This window comes from Cyclopterus lumpus, chromosome 18, assembly GCF_009769545.1.
Source record: "Cyclopterus lumpus isolate fCycLum1 chromosome 18, fCycLum1.pri, whole genome shotgun sequence".
Lineage (NCBI taxonomy): Eukaryota > Metazoa > Chordata > Actinopteri > Perciformes > Cyclopteridae > Cyclopterus > Cyclopterus lumpus.
In genome coordinates, this window is record NC_046983.1 from 7,904,049 (window position 1) to 7,924,265 (window position 20,217).

At 45.8% G+C, this 20,217-nt stretch overlaps 1 protein-coding gene across 5 annotated transcripts; it reads left to right on the plus strand.

Moving 5' to 3' along the window:
• The first annotated feature begins 686 nt into the window (after positions 1–686).
• Positions 687–19,629, plus strand: tmem102 (transmembrane protein 102). Of its 5 annotated transcripts, none has more exons than XR_004611474.1 (7): positions 1,082–1,447; positions 2,507–2,718; positions 12,615–12,965; positions 13,387–13,580; positions 13,723–13,935; positions 14,064–14,985; positions 19,607–19,629. XR_004611474.1 is itself a non-coding variant. In XM_034557166.1 (6 exons), the coding sequence occupies exons 2-6, from the start codon at positions 2,517–2,519 to the stop codon at positions 14,661–14,663; spliced, it is 1,560 nt and encodes a 519-aa protein (XP_034413057.1). In that variant the 5' UTR covers positions 687–1,077; positions 2,507–2,516; the 3' UTR covers positions 14,664–17,748. The 5 variants fall into 5 exon arrangements, 3 of the variants coding, with proteins under 3 accessions (XP_034413057.1, XP_034413058.1, XP_034413056.1); XR_004611473.1 differs by having other exon boundaries at positions 14,064–16,053; positions 19,607–19,626; XM_034557166.1 differs by lacking the exons at positions 1,082–1,447; positions 19,607–19,629 and adding an exon at positions 687–1,077 and having other exon boundaries at positions 14,064–17,748.
• Positions 19,630–20,217: the final 588 nt, after the last annotated feature.

The following is a 20,217-nucleotide window of genomic DNA, read 5'->3' on the forward strand; positions in this document are numbered from 1 at the left end:
ACATGTTTCATGACGAGAAGTTTCAACTTTATTTGTGTTCGGCATGGGATTGATGGGGAAAAAATGCAAGGATAAGATTTTGACTAATGTTTTTTTTCTTTTTACGTTATAATAAAATTGCCAAATACCGCTTTAAAGTGGCCCCCAATTATGTTGTTTTATATATTCAATTCAGTTCAATTCAGTTTATTTTGTGTAGCTCAAAATCACAAATTTGCCACAGAGGGCTTTACAATCTGTACACATATGACACCCCTGTCCCAGGACCTCACATCGGATCAGGGAAGACACCTTCAGGAGAGCAACAGAGGAGGATCCCTCTCCCTGGATGGACAGAAGCAATAGATGTCATGTGTGCAGATGAACAGTGTTACAGAGTTACAACACATTCAATGAATATGAGTCTTTAAAATTAGTTACTGCTATTCATGCACATTAAGAGACTCCGGTACTTAAGAGATTAATCTGCATTGTGGGAAAAATAAGGTACTGAAAAAAACATTCCCACAAATAACCAAATACATCCTCTTGTGTGCATTCCCAACGCGAGAAGTTGCAACCTTAACACACGTTGTTGCATCACCTAACTAATACACAATCAATAAAAATAAATAAAAAATACTATCACAAGAGGACACGGGCACGCGCAGTCCTCTGTAACCCACCTCCGTCTCAGCATTATGATAAAGAAAAGGTGGTGGGCAGGGAATCAGCAGCCTGCCCGGTCTGGTGCAGGGACACGCCGCTCGCACGCTCCTGCATCAAAACACCGACTGTGTACTCGTGAATCCGCCCTGCTGCCTGCGCGAGGACACGGGCACCATTTGACTCATAACCCTAACCTCTCCAATCCGTTTGTAGTGTGTGCAATGTGGGGCGTGCGTGCCACACATACTGCTAATCCCTGCATCCTCAGAGAAGGACCATGATTTCTGGGACGGTGTTGCCAGGGGGAAAGGTGGCGCCCGGGACCTGTTGGAAATGACAGCTGGAGAAGGCGGATTGAAGCACGGGGATCACGATACCAGTAAACGGAGCAGATAGCGAAGCGACTCCCTCGTGTCGCCGTGTAAAAGGGTGTGTGTGCGTGTGTTTGCAACGGTTGACAGCTTTAGCCCGACGGCTAATGATTGCGCCGTGAACCTGCGACTCGCAAAAGCTAACGACACCCGAGCTGAGGGCATGGTGGTGGCATGCGCGCGCGCATGTGCGGGTGCACGTGTGCGTGTAGAGCTATTTGTGTGTGAACGTGTGTGTTTGTGGTGTGCGTGCGCGTTTATATGCCGCCGTACTTATCTTCGCTGCACCCACCTGGCGCGACAGCTAGCATGCTAATTTGATAAAGCTATAGTGGGCTAATAAACGGAATTAGCTGACCACGGGCGAGACACCACTCCGACTTCACCCCCGCGAGTCATGTGGGCCGCAAGTACGGCGTCTACAGCAGGCACGTGCATGAACCCAGCGCTGCTCTTGATATCTATTACTAATTAGCTAGCTAGTGTTAACTGTCAGGCTGGCTAATTTGCTCGGCTAATAGCTTAGCGGCTAGGGGGCAGGGGAGCTCGCGTGCTAATTGACCCAGTTAGTTAGTTCGGTGGGGCAGAGGCCGTGTTGTCATTCCGCCCGACGGAGCCGTGCTTACGTTACAAGTTATATATATATTTATTTATTTGCCTCGTTATACCTTTCTGCTTCACCATTTCCCACAGTGTATGTAACGTTAACGCTAAACGTTTTTCACATAACCACCCGACATGCTACGACGAATGACACTTTTTTTTTTTTAAGACCGACCTCATGGGGCGCGTGCCAGTTTGTGTTCAACAACCTGTGTTGGTTGGCAGGTTTATTGTTATGAGCGGTTTAGTCACAAAACTACGAATTAAAAAAGTTTCAAACACTATTTACACGAGAGGCAACAACAACTGGAGTCAATGAGCTTGTGGTTGCTTAACGGTACACTTGTGACCATTAATGGTGCTCCAATGAATACGTGACGTAATGTGATTAACAGTCATTTTGGCCCGGTTCCATTAAGTAACATTTATGTCCGACCCATAAAACGGAGCATCAGGTTGACTTGTTGTAATTGCTGCCGCATCAGCAACACATTTCACGCTATTAAAATGTAATGCCGGTGGGTCCCTGATGTCGTGTGTTCCTCCAGAATGGCTCCTCAAAGCCTCGTGATTCACTCGAGGCCATTGGAAACGACGCAGGCGTTACGTAGCAATAAGAAGTAAATCAGTGTAAACATACAGTAGGCTGTCGGATGCAGTCTGAAAACCGGTCAAATCTAAGCCTGTGTTTTCCTTCCAGGGTGCGAAATAATACCCCCCTAAAAGCAACAGTTGTTATTGGCACCCTGACTGCGTAATCCGTCCCTCCAAGGGCACCCATTTGGACTGAGTTAGCGATTGAAAAATTAAGTGTTTCTGATATTAATAACCTTCCAACTGACCAACAACCATTTCTCCTTTTCCTCGCCCTTTGCCCCACACAGGGCTGCAGAGATGGAGTCCCTGATGAGTGCGGTGGCGCCGCGCTCCCCGGCCCCGGCCAAGAAGCTGTCGGAGGTGGACTTCCGGTCGGGGGCCACACTGGATCAGTTGTCAGCCCAGGTATCTGAGCTGGTCGTGCTGGAACAGGGGGACTTTGGAGACCAGACCGCCTTGGAGGTTCACACCGCCAAGGACTTCATCTTCAACATGCTCGGTATGTCTGCGAACAAGCACCCGCTGAGCGACGTGCTCTGCATTGAGGGTCACCCCAAATGTTCTCTTGTCTTCAAGCCTTAAACACCTCCTTTTTTTATTTTTCACATATGTATGTTTATATCATTATTACCAATAATATAATATTACCCCCTGGGTAGTGTCACTGAGACAGCAATGAGTAATCATTCCCAGGAACGCCCGGCTCCACACGCACGCTATCAGTCCGGGCCTCACCTAGAAGCGGTCCAGTACAGCCCCCAGTCTGATTAGGCTGTCTGCTGAACACGCCTTATGAGCAGTGAGCTGCGCTTGCACCGGCATATTTTATGTGACTCGATGAGTAAAATCTATTTCATACTGAAACAAATACAGCTTAATTCATATCGGTGTCTTCTGTATATATCTATTCTCATGCTATTTTTCTTTTCTTTTCTACTAATACCACATGTGGTTGCAGTGATAGAGGGACTTTCAGTGTCCAGTAGTAGATGTAGTGGATCAGGAGAATTTTACAGCACACCGAAAATAATGAAACGTGTGAAACTCTATTGCGCTTCGTGCCAATTGATGCCAAAGGGAAGGCCCCCTCCAAAGCATTTTTTTTCCCTTGTGTGCTGCTCTACTCCCTCTGTCGTCTCCGCGCGCTGACTTTCATACTGCACTGAGATGTGGGTTTGCTAATCGAGACGTGGAGCTTTCCCAAATGTGTTGTTCTGTGTCATCAGCTGAACTGTGTTTGTTCGCCCAATAGGTGGCACTCTCCCCCCTCCCTGCTGTCATCCTTGTCCTCTCATATCACGTTCAGCCTCTTCCAAACAACCCCATTTGACCAGCATGCTGCAAGTAGTATTCTACTGGTTGACAGACAGCTCCTGCACATTTCAGAATTAGTCTCCTCCCCACCGGGAGTGTTCAAATCCCGTTATTTTTCTCATTGCATTATATCACCTCAGACTGTACAGGCAGCGTGAATTTTTTATTTGACTAAAATTGCTGTTTTTCAGTCTCTTTCCTTTGCTCAGATTTTCATTTTTCATGATTCCAACGCAAAGCCCTCTGCTTTCCTCTTTGTCTGCTCCCACGGTGCCTTGGTTGAGAATCTCCCGGTAACTTTTCACTTTACTTTTGAGGCTGCTTTATCCGGCACAATCACCGATGGTTTGGGGGTATTTTCAGACCCTGTGCCTCACCACCCCATTGTGACAGCTCTGACTGAAAAGAAACCGAAAAAAAGATTGACACTTGTACACGGTGGGTTTGGTTTGTGTTGGATTCCAGGAATAGGAAGTTAATGGGGTAGTTTGGATTTTGTGAGGTTGCATGAGGGGCTTATCAGGTGGTCGGCACGCCTCTAGTTTTGGAGAAACGGACGAGTTTAGCCAACACTATTTTAGCCACTTAAAAAAACAAATATAGGTTTAGGTCTATTTAATATTTAGAAATCCGAACAAACCCATATAAAATACCAAAGTCACGCAATAATGCAAACGAGCCAATGGAGGCAGCGGTAAACCAGCAACTCCCATCTTCCAAGTTGTAAAAAAACCATGTTTTTGTCGGTGGAGTCTGGTAGCATAGATGATGCTCCCCCTTTAGAACGGGCTGTCTGACAGTCAGGTACTGTAGCTGACACTTAAACTGATTTCTTGTCCAGAGCAGTACATTGATTTGGTACATCTGTTTCTCTAGACCATAGGGTGTGCCGACCACCATCTACTATCGGAAGTTATGGATTAGTACCTCATATGACCCTGCTAAAAAGACAAAAGAATCCCAACTATCCCTTTTTTAAGTTCATGGTGGTAGCTGCATTAGGAGCTGTATGCCTCTCAAGGCACTGCGTAGGATGAAAGGCAGCACTGAAGAGCAAATATCCTCCCTTTGATGGAGGGCCCTTGTACGGAGGCCTGCTGGAGGAGGCTCGTCATACCGTAGCCGCATAGGTGTTTGTGTGCATGAGAGGCTGAGGCTGTTTTTGCCAGGTGTTTTAAATCATGTTTTTTTTTTATTATAAAGTTTGAGCTGCAGAGGGATCCCCACTGTGCGTTGCACTCTGTCAGGGGAAAGAAAAAGAGAAAAGGGATTAAACTTGCACACTCTCGCTCACAAGTACACCCGGTGAATTCTTCACAGTCTTGACAGATCTAAGAAGATGCTCTTATTTACCCGGCGTTTGCGCAAACACTACGGTTTGCCCTCCGGTGAGTGTGGTGGGGGCTACTGTATACATCTTTTAGAAAAACAAAAGTCTGATGAAGGCAGAAATTGATCCCCGGTGAAGCAGAAGATTGGTTGTTTGGCTCAAAAACGCCACAAAACCCGCTTTTCAGATCTCAAAGTTTGTTTGCCTGTTCACAGTTCAGAGTTCAGAGTTCAGAGTTCGCACCTCTGCTGATGCCAATTAAAATGGATACTTTTGATCTAAGTTTGAAAAGAGCTCTGTTCTTTCTGGGCCCAGATTTTGACATTTATATCCGTGCGACAAGAAAACAAACCTGAGAAATGTAGTAATTGTGACATGAAATGAGTCTGTTGATCTTCATTCTGTCCTACAGTGAGCTCGGCGTCTTGCGTTTTCTCTCGGGCTTCTTACATCAGCCTCCTTTTTTGTTTTCCACTATTCTTCACACTTCCACATAGAAGGGTGATCAGCACCGGAGTTGCTTTCTTCAAAGTCGGGAGGCACCAGTCAGAAGTTCCTTCTTGAGCTGTGATGACAAAAAGTACAAAACAAAGCCCGTTTGTAGACGAGTGATTAATCTGGCTCGCTAGAATCTCAACATTTCCCTTTTTACTGTGCCTCAACAAGACTTTGCAGCTGTTCCAAAACACAGAGATACATTTTCCAAACTTTCCCCACTGTTTCACTTTAAATACTGCAAGCTCACCAAAAACCATTCCAGTTCCATTCAGCTTTTTAGATACTTAACTATCCCTTCCAGACATGTTTCACGTGTATATAAATGACAGTTCAGCTGTCTCGTTAAAATCTATGAAACGATACCTCCTCTTTTCTCCATCACTGTGTGTGCGGGACGAAGAAGAAGAAAAAAGCCAAACGTCTTTAAGGGAACTTTAAGTTTATGTGGGCTCGTTACACAAGACGGCCACTATAGAGCGTTTTTTGTGAACTGTAGCCTTTTAATATTCGGTGCTTTGTCCTCCCAAACTTTCTAACCGTTCTAAGACCAATTTTAACCATCAAAGCGGCCACTTTATTCCCGTTGGGGATACAGCTCACTTAGCCAGGCTAGAAGCAGCCCATTACTGCTGCTGGACTTCTGTCTGGATCCCCACTGCCGCGACCTCCTGCCTCATCATTGCAGCGCCCAACTGATGCACGGAGTTCAGTTGAGTTTTTTTTTTTTTTGTAAAGCTCGGGAATCTGGAGTCCCGCTTGGCCGCTTTGGCTCACTTGTCCTCTGCTAATGCCATTTTGGATTCAAGAGCCTGTCTTCATCTGGCAGCCAGGCCGGCTCCATGGTGCTGCCACAGTAGCTGACTGAAATGTTTCTGTCCCTTATCACCAGATGCATCAGTGCCAAGCAGCGCAGATGAGATGCATCTTAACGGTGGTCATTGTTCCTCACTGACTCGCCTTTCCTGACATAAAATCTTAATTGTTGGACAGCTGGCTCATCGGTGAAAAGGAAAGCGAACACAGTTGAGGTTAGCGTTAATTCACAACCTCCATTACATGAGGCTCTGTATCGAATCAACCAACAACTGTCTGCCATGTAGACACACTAGAGTGTGTCGTGACATCACATCATCCACAAGGCTTTTTTTCACGCCGCCTAATTAAATACGACTAGCAGGATTCGGCATGTTTAGTAAGCAGTGTTTTGACATTGCATGACGTGTTATCAACTGCGCTGCTCATTTTAATAACCAGGGCTGGCATTGTGATATTCTTTTTAAAATAATTATTTTGCTCTTTTATAATCGTACCCCCGAGGCGAAGAGGGAGGAATCATTTGTTTTGCAGCCGTCTACTGATAACAGTATCTTATGTGCAGGCTGTAGCTGTCTGTTGCTGGGGGGGGATAACAAATTGAAAAAAATGTTGAATGCATAGGTTTGCCACACACCCTCTGCACTTTAAATATTCCTTAAAATAAGTTTCCTGTATGTAGCTTGAGATGTTGGAGTGCACAAAGCTGATTGTTTCAAATTATCTTCATCAAGTGAAGTTTTTGGAAATGTATTAACTTCAAATGCTGTGTGGAGTAGAGTCTCTCTGTCTATCTTAAGCATATAACACAATATTGTATCGATGTTGCTAGGCTTACTTATAATAGTGTATATTTGTTAATAATTAGTGAAATCCTGAAGAATATATATTTGCCCTCCTTGCAGTTTTGCTAGTTGGTAAAACAAGAAGCATCCCACTTGTGTCAAACTGATACTCCACAATGGAAACCTCATAATCCATCTTCAAAATGACACACACATGCACCATTTGAATTACTGTTTCGAAGCGTCAACAACGGAGTGATGTACTTTATAAAAAACACTGCCGTCTTTAGTACTCGTAGTATACCTTTTTAACGTACTCGTGCAGGCTTCTGTGAAAGATCGTCCCACTGAACATCTACTCACACAGAAATAGAATGGCCTCAATATATATGTATTGCAGGTTTTTATAACCAGGTCAACAAAAAGAAATATCACCGTAAGGGATGGTTTTGGATCACGCTCACTGTCAGGGTTCAGGTTGTGGAGAAAACGTTGAACTGTAAGAGTAAACCTGCAGTGACACGTTCCTCTTTCGTGATAATTGCCTGTCATTTCAGGGGAACATGACTCGCATCAAAGCAGCAGTGGAGAGCTGCGAGACCCTGCAGGTGGTTTAGACCCGCAATGTCTGTCGTCCCTCTGAACCCTGTTTGTAGTATTAAACCCCCCCCCACACACACACACACACACACACACACACACCCTCCATAAGAATAAATTGGAACTTCTTCATTCCTCTTCCTCTCAGAAGCATATTTTTTGAGCTGATCTCCTGCCTCGATATGAATTAATAAACAGCGAGCAGGGCTCACCTTTCAGCAGCTGGCTCGTCTGGGATTAATCCTGCCCTTAGCGTGCGAGGTGAAGCGCCGGTTGAACAGCACCGATGGCATCCGGTCGAGACTATATTAGTAAGAAGTCATTTGGATCAAATTAAATTGCTCCTTTTGGGCTGAGGCTGCTGTTTAACATTGTCGTTGTGGCGCTGCAGAATAAACCGAACGGTCACATGGAGGTTAGGGGATGTGCAGCAACGACTGAACATCGTTTTGACGTAACTCATTCTGACAGCATCCCCTTCTTCAGAAAGTAAACCACCAAGGTGCCCCCAATCAAGAACTTGCATAGACATAACATTTAGCTGGATTACTGTATGAAGACACAAGGTTTCTAAAGGAACTGCTCAACATTTTAGGACTCTTATTTGCCGAAAGTTATTCGATACCAATCTTATATCTGTCGGGTTAACTATGATGCAGTCAAGACGATGGTTAGCTTAGCATTATGACTAAAAGCCGGGGAAAGCGGTTGTGGATTAACTATTCTTTTTTTTTTTTTTAAATGAAATGAACGATGTATAAACTAGTGAGCTTCAAAGGTGCTGGTACTCCGATTTCCTTCTTGCCTTTAGACGGAGCCAGGCTCCCTGTTTCCAGTCTTTATGCTAAGCTACTGACGACTGAACACAGGTGTAGTTGATGACTCCATTACCGTGAGCCAACATGCACAATACCAGGGCCCACTTAAATGGGACAGAGCAATAATACATAATCATAATATATATATTTTTTATCACAACTAGGTGTATTTAATCGTAAAAACTAACTATTAAATACATTGCAATGCTGTAAGCAAGGCCATATACGTATATCCATATATTTTTTTGGTAAAATCTAACTTAGGGAAATGGTCAATGGCATAAAGAACACCCCAAAATATCCATAAACGATCACAGTCCCTGTAACCTCCAACATCATAGCAATACTGTTAGTGCAGCCTCAGTCTCGGGCTGCCGTGAATCTTTTGCATGTAAATAAAATATGATGCGTGTAAAATACAATAAAATACATGATATTGCAATGCTCAAGTGTATCAATATTTTCCTTTTGGGGAGCCGGACTGCTTTGCAAGTAAAGAGGCGCTGTATTTTTGGATGACAGTAAACTTGCCTACATCCTAGTTGTTAGTGCAGCCCAGTCCTCCCTCCCCCCTCCCTCCCTCCCGCTGTCTCACTTCCAGCAGCCTTCTCCAGCAGCGGCGCACAGAAGTTGTCCGCTTATTTAGAAGAATCCCATTTTCTGGAGAGATTTTCAGAGCTATTTTTGGAGTCCATCAAACTGGAGGTGTGTTGCAGACTCCCTTTGCTCTGCTCCGGCTGTGATGAGAGAGGCCGCCTCTCCCATGATGCCGCTGCTTCTCTCTCGCTTGCCCCAAGGGGGTTTCTCTGCATGAACTCCCAAGACAGATGACAAAATACATCTCCTGTGCAAATACATTATGTGTATTAATTTTTAAAATCGCTCTAAAGGAGTTTTTCTATCGCCATCTTCCTGATATATTTTCCATATTTTGAGGCAGGGCAAAGACTTTTGAGTGGGCCTGCCCTGCTGGATACATTGAAGGAGGAAGCCCTGCTTTATGTAAATGAACTTCCCCTGAACCTCATTTCTCTTTGTCAAGAGTGTTGTTGCGAGTCCTCTTTTTATTTTGCTTGTAATAGTCCGGCTTATTTTCACCTCTTTTAGGGAAACCCGATCCCTTGAGAGTGAAATGCAGTGCAGATGTTGGCAGCGGCTGCAGAGCGCCGTGGAGTTTGTTTATGTTAATCTTCGGTTATCTCCCAGGATCAAAGTTGATTTATTGATGTTAAAATCAGATATTACATTTTTCAATTAATTTTTTTACCCCCGGCCTCATCTCCCGGAGCAGGTCATTTCAAAGACTCAAGTGGCACAGCGTGATTGCTCTTTGATTGCAGCACATTTTTAACCTTGGAAGCTTGCTTTATGATTTTACTGCTGTTGGATGTTAAAGTGTAAAACATTTTTCCGCTGTAATTGTGAAGCAAGAAGGTTATTTAGAAATTTGAATTGGCTTCGGGGCTTACAGTAGCCAGTGAGAGGCAGGCGGGCACCAATAGCCATCAAATAGTCCTTTCACAGACAGAATTGGGTCTAGTCTGAAAATAGCTCTTATCGTAAAACTTCCCTCTAATGGAAATCTACATTCAAAGACATTTCTTATAGGATTAAGTTTAATCCGTGGCTGTGAAAGCAGCCTAGACGGTCTCCATTCCAGCTCTATTCTCAGACTGTGTGTCATTTTGAGAGTTTGGATAAAAACAATTATAATAGATAGTGTTCCTTGGAACAACCTCAAACTTCCAGTGTTGGAGATTAAAGAAGGCTCGCTAATTGAGACCAGTTTTTTTTTTTTTTGTCCTCCCTCTTTGACTGCAGCCCCTGCTGCAGAGATGAGAGGCGCTCTTTACTCTCCCTTTAGCGTCGCTCGTTTTCATACAGCGCGCCAATTTGACCCAATTCCTCACGTGGCCGATAAAACCAGACAAATGAGAGAATCCTCGGCTTCGAACTTGTTGCCCTTTGGCCAACGTCTGATCCGTCCCTCTCTTCTTCCCTTTGATCTGCCCGGTCTTTCTCCCTTTTTCCCCTCTTTTCTATTTCTATTTTACTGCAGCCTAACAGATGTCATGTGCTCTGAGGATCGACTGGCAGCGGTGGAAGAAGTACTCTGATCTTTTACTGAGTTGAAAGTACCAACATCAAAATGTGCTTATGTACTTGCATCAATAATGACCATTTTACAGGATGAGTACCGTAACCTTTTGTTTTTGTGTTCATCGATTTAATGTTGCAGCTTAAAGTCTTATCTTAACCAATAATATTAAATCGTAACTAAGGTATTAAATTAAACGTAGAAAGGTACAAAGTGCAATATTTCCCTCCGAATTGTAGTGAAGTAGAAGTATAAAGTGGAATGAAAGCACTTGAGTAAACAGACTTAGCTACTTTCCCACAAGCGTCGATTGGTATGTTTTTATATGTTTGTTTTTCACAGACAATCACTGAGTCGAGTATGGTGCTCTTTTGTCTTTCTTTTTGCAATATAATCACCTTAAACGAGCAACGACCTGTAGTTGCTACTGCAGAAGGGACCAGCACACGAGAGTTCATTCAGACCTGTTCAATGAGTAAGAGGCAGCGGGGACGGGGAGTTCTTTACCAATCAATAGCAGTCTAGGTTTGACTCGCAGTTATTAAGGCAGGCTGCATATATCGTCCCATTCCGATAAAATGTTCTCAGCCTGCTGTAAACTAGGCGATTTTAAGGATCACATTCATACCGATATAGGAATAACTGAAATAAGTTCAAGCCTCATCATGATTCACAGCACACAAGACAAGAAACTCGTTTTCTACGCGTTTGTTTTGATCACGACCGAGGTATCCACTCAGAATTAGTTGCAGTGGGAAAGACGGCAGCAGTCTAGTCGTGAGATGAACGGCGCTCGCCGAGGGAGACGAGCCGCGCTGTCACATCCTCTCTTTATTTGTCTCCCTCTCTTTGACTGCTCCCACAGTGGTCGTGTCAAATGAAGCACTTTCATTGTGTTCCTTGTCAAAGCCGAGCGCCGGAGAGAATTGTCGTAAGCACATTTGGCTTTGACTTTCATCGCTCGTTCCTTTCCACGCCCCGGATTTCCCCCCAACACCGATTCTCATCAAACGGCTCTGCCTTCTCGGTATAAAGTGAGAAATGATGGCGTGGGTGGGGGTGCTCTGTCGGACCACAATTGGTTGTGTTCATGCTTCCTCGACATGGAAACTTAGTACGACGCAATTCTGCCGTCTGAAATTCAACAAGTTTATCACTTTACATTGAGAGTGAGTTTCTGTCGATGCCGCTTGTGAATATCGGGGACCTTTTCCTCCCGGTATTTTGCCTCTTGACACACAATTTTCCCCACATCCCGACACATGTTTAGGGACACACACACACATGCCCATGTAATTGGATGAGGGGAATCGCATGGGGCTTTGTGCCCTCAGGCGTAGTCGGCCAGCTCGGTCCGAATCCCCTGTGTCTGCAGTCTGCAGCCGCTCGGCGGCCCTGGAGAGGCTTAAGCTCCCCCCCGCCTGTCCATGCTGCACCTTCTGACCGATAGTAGCTGGCACTTAGCTCGAGATCAGCAACGGTCTGGCCCTAGGATCAGGCCTTTCCTAGCGGCCCTTTTTTAGCTTGCAAAAAGTAATTGACTTGACTCCAGTACTGCGGATCCCTCGGGGGCCTCTGAGCCCGGGAAGTTTACAACACAGCTAAGTGGCCGTAAAGGGATTTGGAGGCTCGAGTTTCTCCCATGGAAGGAGAGCGGGGAAGGCTTTTAGCGCGGGAATAAGATGATCGTTGTTCGTATTTCTTGCTCCATTAGACTTCCTTTTAGTGACATCACTGTGTTCCCAGATCTCAGCAATTAAGTAAGCAAACTACGAAAATGTGGCCCTAGTGGTAACAAACAGGACGTGTCCTTTTGAATTGTTTTCCCTTTTCCTCCTCCCTGCTGATCCTGGTGTGGATGCATTGTGTTTACAGCAGGCGTGTGGAGCGCAAATGTAGCTGAACCGCTGAAATGAGCATCAGTGTCTAGCCAAGTGGGAACTGAGGGGCTGTTGATTTCACACCCCTTCATGTGTCAGTGTTCATGGCAGCCCGGAGTCATAAGTATATGCGGTGCCTTGCCAAATAAACTAAGCTTGATATTTTCCCTGCGCCCCACGTCAGCTTTCCACACATACCAGTGGCTCTGAATATGAATTGTGCCGAGTGTGATTCATCTTTTGACCCCAACCCATCCAGGCTTAGTCCAGAAGGTAGACCAGCGCCTACCGGTGGCCAACGAGTACCTGCTGCTGTCAGGCGGGGCCAGGGAGGGGGTCTTGGACCTCAACCCCGAGGAACTGGGGCACTACGCCAAAGGGGCCGACTTTGACCTGGACTTCACTTTGCTGGTACCGGCCCTCAAGCTCCATGACCGCAACCAGCCTGTCACCCTGGACATGCGGCACTCCCCGCCCTGCCACTCGTGGCTCAGCCTGCGGCTCTGCGACTCCAACGTCATGTCCCGCTGGAGCATCTGCTGCGAGGAGGAGAACGGATTCCCCATCGAGGAGGACGAGGAGGAGGAGGAAGAGGAGGAGGGAGAAATGAGTAAGTATGAGGACCAGTGAGAACGGCAAAGGAGAAGTTGGTTGGATGCAGTAATAACAGTAAATTAAATTCATTGATATGATTCTCTTTAATTTTCAGCAGTTTTAGAAAGTACATTTGCAACATTGTGTCGTAATATTTCCCCCAGGATTTTGTTCCAGTATTTGTGATGGTGGGATTGGGATTGCTTACAGAAAGATAAAAAAACAAATGGGCAAAAGTGACTAGTTTAAACCTTTTAAATTCTTTGAAGGACAGCATTTTACTAGCAAAATGCTGTCCTTCAAAGAAGTACGACAATAAATTCTTCGGGGCTGCAACAACATTTAATTTGCTTGTTTTGTCCAACCAACAGTCCAATTGTATCAAGTTCTTTGATGAGCTTAGAGTGACTCATCCCTATCCTCTCTCCTTTGCGCAGGTAAAGGCTCCATCCCCTCCCTGGACTCTCCTCATTCTCTGGATGGATGCTACTTCTCTCCCTCCCTGGTGACGGACTGGTTTTGGGGGGTGGTGAGCGAGGCTGTGGAGGAGCTGAGACGCTGCCCCCAGAGAGGCATTCCCACCCCGGACCGACTTGAGAGGAACGGACCCCTCACCACCATCATCCTCCAGGTACGGATTGCTGAAAAAACCGTGAAGAAGATGGAATTCTTGCGTCTGAGTCGGCGAGGAACGTCCAGCTGCTTAGCGGCCTTCCCTGTGGAGCTTTTCTGGGTAACAAATAAACAGGTTGTGTTCCCCGTCGGTCCTACAGGCGGGCTCTAGCCGGGTGCTGTACGACCTGCTGCCGGTGGTGTCGTTTCGGGGCTGGCCTGCTGTGGCCCAAGGCTGGCTGACCGCCAACCACTTCTGGGACGGTAAAATCACCGAGGAGGAGGCCATATCTGGCTTTTATCTGTTGCCCTGCTGCTCCCCGCTGGGCGGCCGGCCCGACAGGGAGTGGAGGCTGGCATTCTCCCGCAGCGAGGTGAGGAGGATTGTAAATTGTCCCACTGCCTTTTTGTCTATCTCTCAATTCTCCGCGTTGAGCTTCCCACTGTGTGATTAATCCTGTTCCTGCTTAATTCACTGGTCCTCTATTTCTCTCATTACCAGGTTCAGCTGAAGAAGTGCATCCCTTACCCCATGGCTCAGGCTTTCCAAGCAGCCAGGGCCGTGTTGTCTCGTATCCTGGCCCGTCCTCGTGCGGCCCTCAGCCTCTATCACCTGCGCACCGTTCTCTTCTGGGCCTGCGATCGACTTCCCGCCACCTATCTGTCCTGCCCTGACGCGGATACCCCGGGCCGCCTCCTCCTAGGTCTCCTGGACGACCTGGCTCATTGCATCCTGGGTAAAAGCTGCCCGAACTACTTCCTGCCACAGTGCAACATGTTGGAGCACCTGACAGACAGCCAGGCGCTGCTTGTTGCCAGGAAGCTCGCCCACTTGCGCTCCGATCCCAGCGAGCACTTGCGTGCGGCTCTGGACCAGGCCCAGCAGGCGGGCCAGCTGAAGAAGGAGCTCACGGCGGGCATCAACGGCCACGGCTCTCCCGGGCACCACCCAGCCAACGGCATCATCTCCCCCTCGGAGGACAAGCTGGCGCAGCGGCTGCAGCAGCTGGTAACGGAGAACCCTGGGAAATCCATATCCGTCTTCCTCAACCCCGATGATGTCTCCAGGCCACACTTCCGCATCGATGACAAGTTCTATTGACGCGCCGCAGAGAGGACGCCACACCAGAGGGTCGGGGGACTGGAAGCAAACGCGCTCCTCCTGGGTCTCCATTCTTAGGCTGAAACGAAGCCTTGCTGCTTGACTGACTCGTCTAAACCAAAAACACACAAGTCCTACTACTGAGAAATAGTCTAATACTGAGACGTCGCACAACAGACATGATGTCACCGGGCTGTTGTCACGGAGACGGCCCTCCTCTAACGAGCTGGCCTTAATGAGACTTATCAGCTTGAGTCGTGTGATATATGTTCATTGGAGCTCAACACAGAGTGTGTGTGTGTGTGTGTGTGTGTGTGTGTGTGTATATACGCCTAAGGGTTTCAACATTTGACATACCTTTCTAAAAACAAAGAGAGAAAAGCTCCTTTATTTCTCTCCTTTTATTTCCTTTCATTATCAGAGTGGGAGATGGCTGATTAGAGGGAGAACCAGGTGTGGCTAATGTAACTGAATGTAACGTCGTGAGGAGAACTGCCGAGTCTTAGAACAAAGAATCTCTTTCCGCCGTCAACTACATTTTAGCGCTCTTGTTTTTATGCCCACGTCTCGATTTATTGCATCTTTTTTTTTTTTTCATTTAAAACAAATCTTTCTCAGGTATTCTTAATACTTACTTACTTTTTTTTCATTTTTTATGTATATGATTACTTTTCAAGTCTTAAACTACATTTCAACCGCTTACTATTATTGGGTAATCGAATGTCCCAAAGATGCTGCGTTTGAGTAGTTTTGAATAAGAGAAACCGAGGTCTTGATTATCTCTCTAAACATAACATTTGTGTTGCAACTCGATGAATCTATTGAGTTTGTGGTCTGAATGTTGATCTCACGTTTCTCCTTCTGGTCGCATTTCAAACGGCAAGATTTCTGCTGAGTGACGAGCAGTCCGGATCACTGCATCGCTTCTAGAGCTTCTATGTTTTGCGCGCAGGTTAATTTGGCGTTGCTACTTTCTGCCGAGACCAGGCCTAAAAAAAGGCTGAAAAGAGGGTGGTGGTGTTGTTATATAAATATATATATAATATATATATACATAATACAATGTATTTTGTGATTTGTTACAATATTTGAGAAATTGTAAGAGTTTTCTTTTCCTACCTGAGCAGACGTTTGTGTTTGGCCCTTTATAAGAAATGTGTTTGGAGAAGCGAGGAATCCCACGTTGCACGTAAGAACAAAAAAGACGGGATGGCTTCAGAGACGGGGCCGTCACTATTTACCGACCGTAGTCACGGCGAAGTCAAGATGTCCCACAAAGGACCCGGCACATCTTGTTGTCTATTCACTTCTCCGTTTTGTGCGTCTCACATTCGACGTGTGTGCGTGTGCGTGTGCGTGTGCGTGTGCGTGTGCGTGTGTGTGTGTGTGTGTCCAGATGCTGCCCATTTTAATCGTGCGAGTTAGTCGCCCTATCTTCGTGCACCACATCTACAGGGGGATGGGTGGGGGGGAGACGGGACCTCCTCTGGTCCTTTTAAAGAGGGAAGATGGGCCTTGCAGGGCCTGGACAGCTGCCTCTTTCTGTAGCTGTCTTTCTCTGCCTTTTTTCCAGTCTTTATTTTTTATATATATATATATATATATATATATATATATATATATATATATATATATATTCTCCCACTCTCTTTCATTTCCTCTCACTCTCATGGCTCCAATGTTGTTCCCTCCCCCCTTCGAGGGTTGGCGTCTTTCTTTCCTTATAGTTCTGGAGATCCAGAGCAACAAAAAGCTCAAACCCGGTACTCCTCCAGCCTTATGTGGACTGATGGGATTAGTAAACGTGGCCGGATTACCAGCAAGACCAGCATCACGCTCCATCCACTGCTGCTGGTCTTGCTGGTAAACTTGGCTGAACACTATGCACACAATCTGATGGGGTTTACCAAACACTAAGATGCTGCTCCCCATGTGGGTGGTGTGTATGACGCTACAAAGCACATGATTGGTTACAGTTTTGCCTAAATATTAAGGTGGTGGTTAAATGTGGTGATTTTATAGCTGCTGGTGGATTGTTTTTCCTTTTTATAAAGTTGTATGCATATTTCTGACAACATCTTCGCTTGCTACAAAATGATGATGATGATGATGATTTTTTTGTTTGTTACAGCATCTGTCTGTACTGGTGTGTGTGTGTGTGTGTGTGTGTGAGGCTGTGTGTATGTGTGTGTGTGTGACTTGAACCTGAGGAAAACCAAAGCGTGTCATTGGGGTTCAGCTGCCGGGTGTCGGTTTGTGTTTCTCTTTTCTTCTACACAAGTGAAGCTGTACAAGTCCCGAAGGAAGTCCTGAAAGGAAGTCCTGAAGGAAGTATCAAAGGAAGTCCCAGCATTTGTTCATGGAAACACAAATCGCCGTGAAGGCGCGTCCTCGTTGCCTCTGTGATGTTCGGCCGACTGTTGGAAGAGTGAATCGTGTGAGCCGTGTGTCTCACTTTGTACCTTTTCCAACGGGCCTCGTTCCACATCACAAGACACTGGTGGTAACAATCAATGTTGTTTGGTTTTTTTTCTTCTGGGGGGTGCACATGAATCTAAATTGTGTATTTCACGACCGTCTGTTTTCTCGACGTAGAAAGGCCTGCTCTAAATGTGAAAGGGGTGGTTTGCACCATAAGCCAACCGCACTCCGCTCTGTGCCACTCAAAAAAAATCTAAAAAACATTTTTTTTTTTTTTTGGGCCGAAACTTCAGCTGATTCCGTTTAAGATTCAGTCAACTTCTGAATAAATAACTGACTAAATACGATGAATGTATCAACCATATCTCTCATCTGTTCCCGGCTTGAGGACACCACATCTCATTTCTCACCGCTATCTGCGGCGATGTACTCCGGCCTGCACTCAAGTGCTGAGATAAGAATCCGTACTGAATCACTCCACAGTTTGAGAAATTGAATTTCATATCTCTTATTACTTGACTTCTTTCTCAATTTTTGTTATTTTTTTTTTAAAGTGCTAATTATTTCCTCTATCATATCATGATTTGCTGTATTACTACTGTTTTCTGGGGGTTTCTATTGATCAAGCTTTAGCATGAAATAAATCACTGCATTTCAAATCACACTGCGTGGAAATGTGTTCATTGTTAGTGACATATACTTAATAATAATCTCGCAGAGTTACGAGGGGATGATTAAGAGAAAGAAAGCTCTTTGTAAGCCTGTCCAGTTTCTGAGCTGCAACACACGTTTAAGCCAACAGAGGGCGCTCTAAGGCAGTGTTTGTACTGAGTGGTTCACCGAGGAGAGAGGATGCTCCGGGCTGACGACACATGCACACGCGCGTGCGCTGTCGGTAGAAGTACCGATTTAGCCAATGTTAGTGCCATTTTAAAGCTGGAAAGTGTTTTCCTTTGAAGAACCTTGAATGTTACTGCACATAACAATTAAAGGACCCCAAAAAATGTCCGTCATAAACTGTAAAAAAAAAGAAGAAGAGGCTGAGGCTGTGCATATGCCGAGGGCACATCTGGTTGAGTCTCCAGGCGGGGCCTGACATTTAGACACATTTAGCCATTGTCTGTCATCACTTATGGGATGATGGCGCAGATGTTTTTGGTACAAACGTACATCGTATCATTTCATATCTTTTTATTTTTGTAATAATATCTCAAACCACAGGCACGCACTGACGGCAGCAATCTGTCGATGTCTTTTAAGCAGATTACGAAGCGTGGAATTTGTCTGGATTGTGTGAGGTACAGATGTGACCTCGGGAGAGAGTGAGACGATGACATACCCCACTGGAGTCCAGCCTTGTGTTCTCCTCTGTTTATACGTGTCTGTATTCTTCTTGTTTCAGACTCTGTTAATCTTAGTTTTAAGGTTTCTCTCCCTACTCCAGATGCATATAGGCCGGATTTAAATGGGCTTCCTCCTGCTCATCAAATATTGGATTGCTGTGAAATTTGATGCAGACTTTGTTGTCCTCCTCAGGATGAACTGCGTTAACTCAGGAGATCACCTAAAGAGGCCATCATCCATGTTTTTTAAATCTGCTCCTCTGCTCCGCTTAATGGAGGTTCACAGTGAGTTCTGGCTCGATGTTGGGGCCCACGAATGAACCACGCTTTTCTTTTTTTTTTGGGCCCTTTCGAGACAGCTGTTTTTAACTGAGACACCCGCCTGAACATCGCGGAGCATTTCGCAGCTTACAAGCAAGATATGTCCGATCAAAGATGTTGCTCCAGAACGTGTTCTGTGAATAACACCGTAGCCGTGTAGCCTCCGAGGCTGATGATGTGTTTGTGTTGTTCACCGCTGCCCCAAAACAAAAACAACGAGTGACGGTTTAACTTCCAATTTGACACCGAACCGAGTAGCCTCAGCTAGCATGGCGGTCGCAGTCACGTGTTTTCAACTGTTTCTAACTTGTTCATGTCACATTGATGAACTCTGCACAGTTTTTAATTATTTGTTCATTATTTTGTTTTTGCTTTTTACAACAACAAAAAAACGTCTCCTCTTCTCAGAGGTGTAGACGTTCAACCGAGGGAAGGATTTCACGCTTTAAATGGAAAACAAAACTCTAAAAAATAATTACAAAAGAAACATACATCGGGATATTTATGAATTGAAACGACCTCCATAAAAATGTATTTTTACTGGTACCTCCATCGCATTCGTGTGACTCCATCCTTCATGTGTCCATGGTGTGTCTCTTGCCAGTAATTGTCACCAAATCTCCCTCGTAAATAGGCCAATGTAACCGCAGCCCTCAGGCAGCCCTGACGTGTGTGTGTGTGTGTGTGTCGCTGTAAATGAGGCCAGGCTGTAACTCAACGGCACCGCGCTGTCTGTCACTGAGAAACTGGGGCTGAACGAGGACATGTGTTCACCTGACACACACACGGCAGTAACAGGAGCGAGCTGTTGTAAGCTCGCCCTGCCATCCTATAGTTACATCCTGCATAAGTGAAGAGGTGTGTGTGTGTGTGTGTGTGTGCTAAACATGTCTTCAGAGTCAAGGGGGGGAGGGGGGCTCAGTGGAGCTATATCATAAATCCAGAACCCCGACCTAGAAGCGTTTACAGAGGAAAGCTGGATGTTGCAACCTGTTAACGCCTCACTTACCTGATGGGAGTTCACACTGTGTGTGTGTGTGTGTGTGTGTGTGTGTGTGTGTGTGTGTGTGTGTGTGTGTGTGTGTGTGACCCAGACCCTCTAATCCCTGTTAGTTTCTGGTGACTGGTCAGTGCAGAACATCCAATCCGTCTTTCAACTCTGTCTCCGTTTCCGCCTGCAGGACAAACCAACACACAAACACACACACACACACACACTCACACACACACACTATTGTTTAATATTCACACCCGCTCTGCCTTCCTCACCATCATACCTTGTGTGCTTGTGTGTGTGTGTTAAACTTGTGCCAGTGTGCATTAATCCCCATTACTGAGTCACGTGTATTAGGCGTTTGGTGTAGGGAGGACGAAGGACGACCAGTAGGGAGCTCTGCATGTTTTCCATGTCCGTCACACGTCGCGGGGTGTCTCCTAACCTCCTAACCTCCTAACCTCCTACCCTTGTG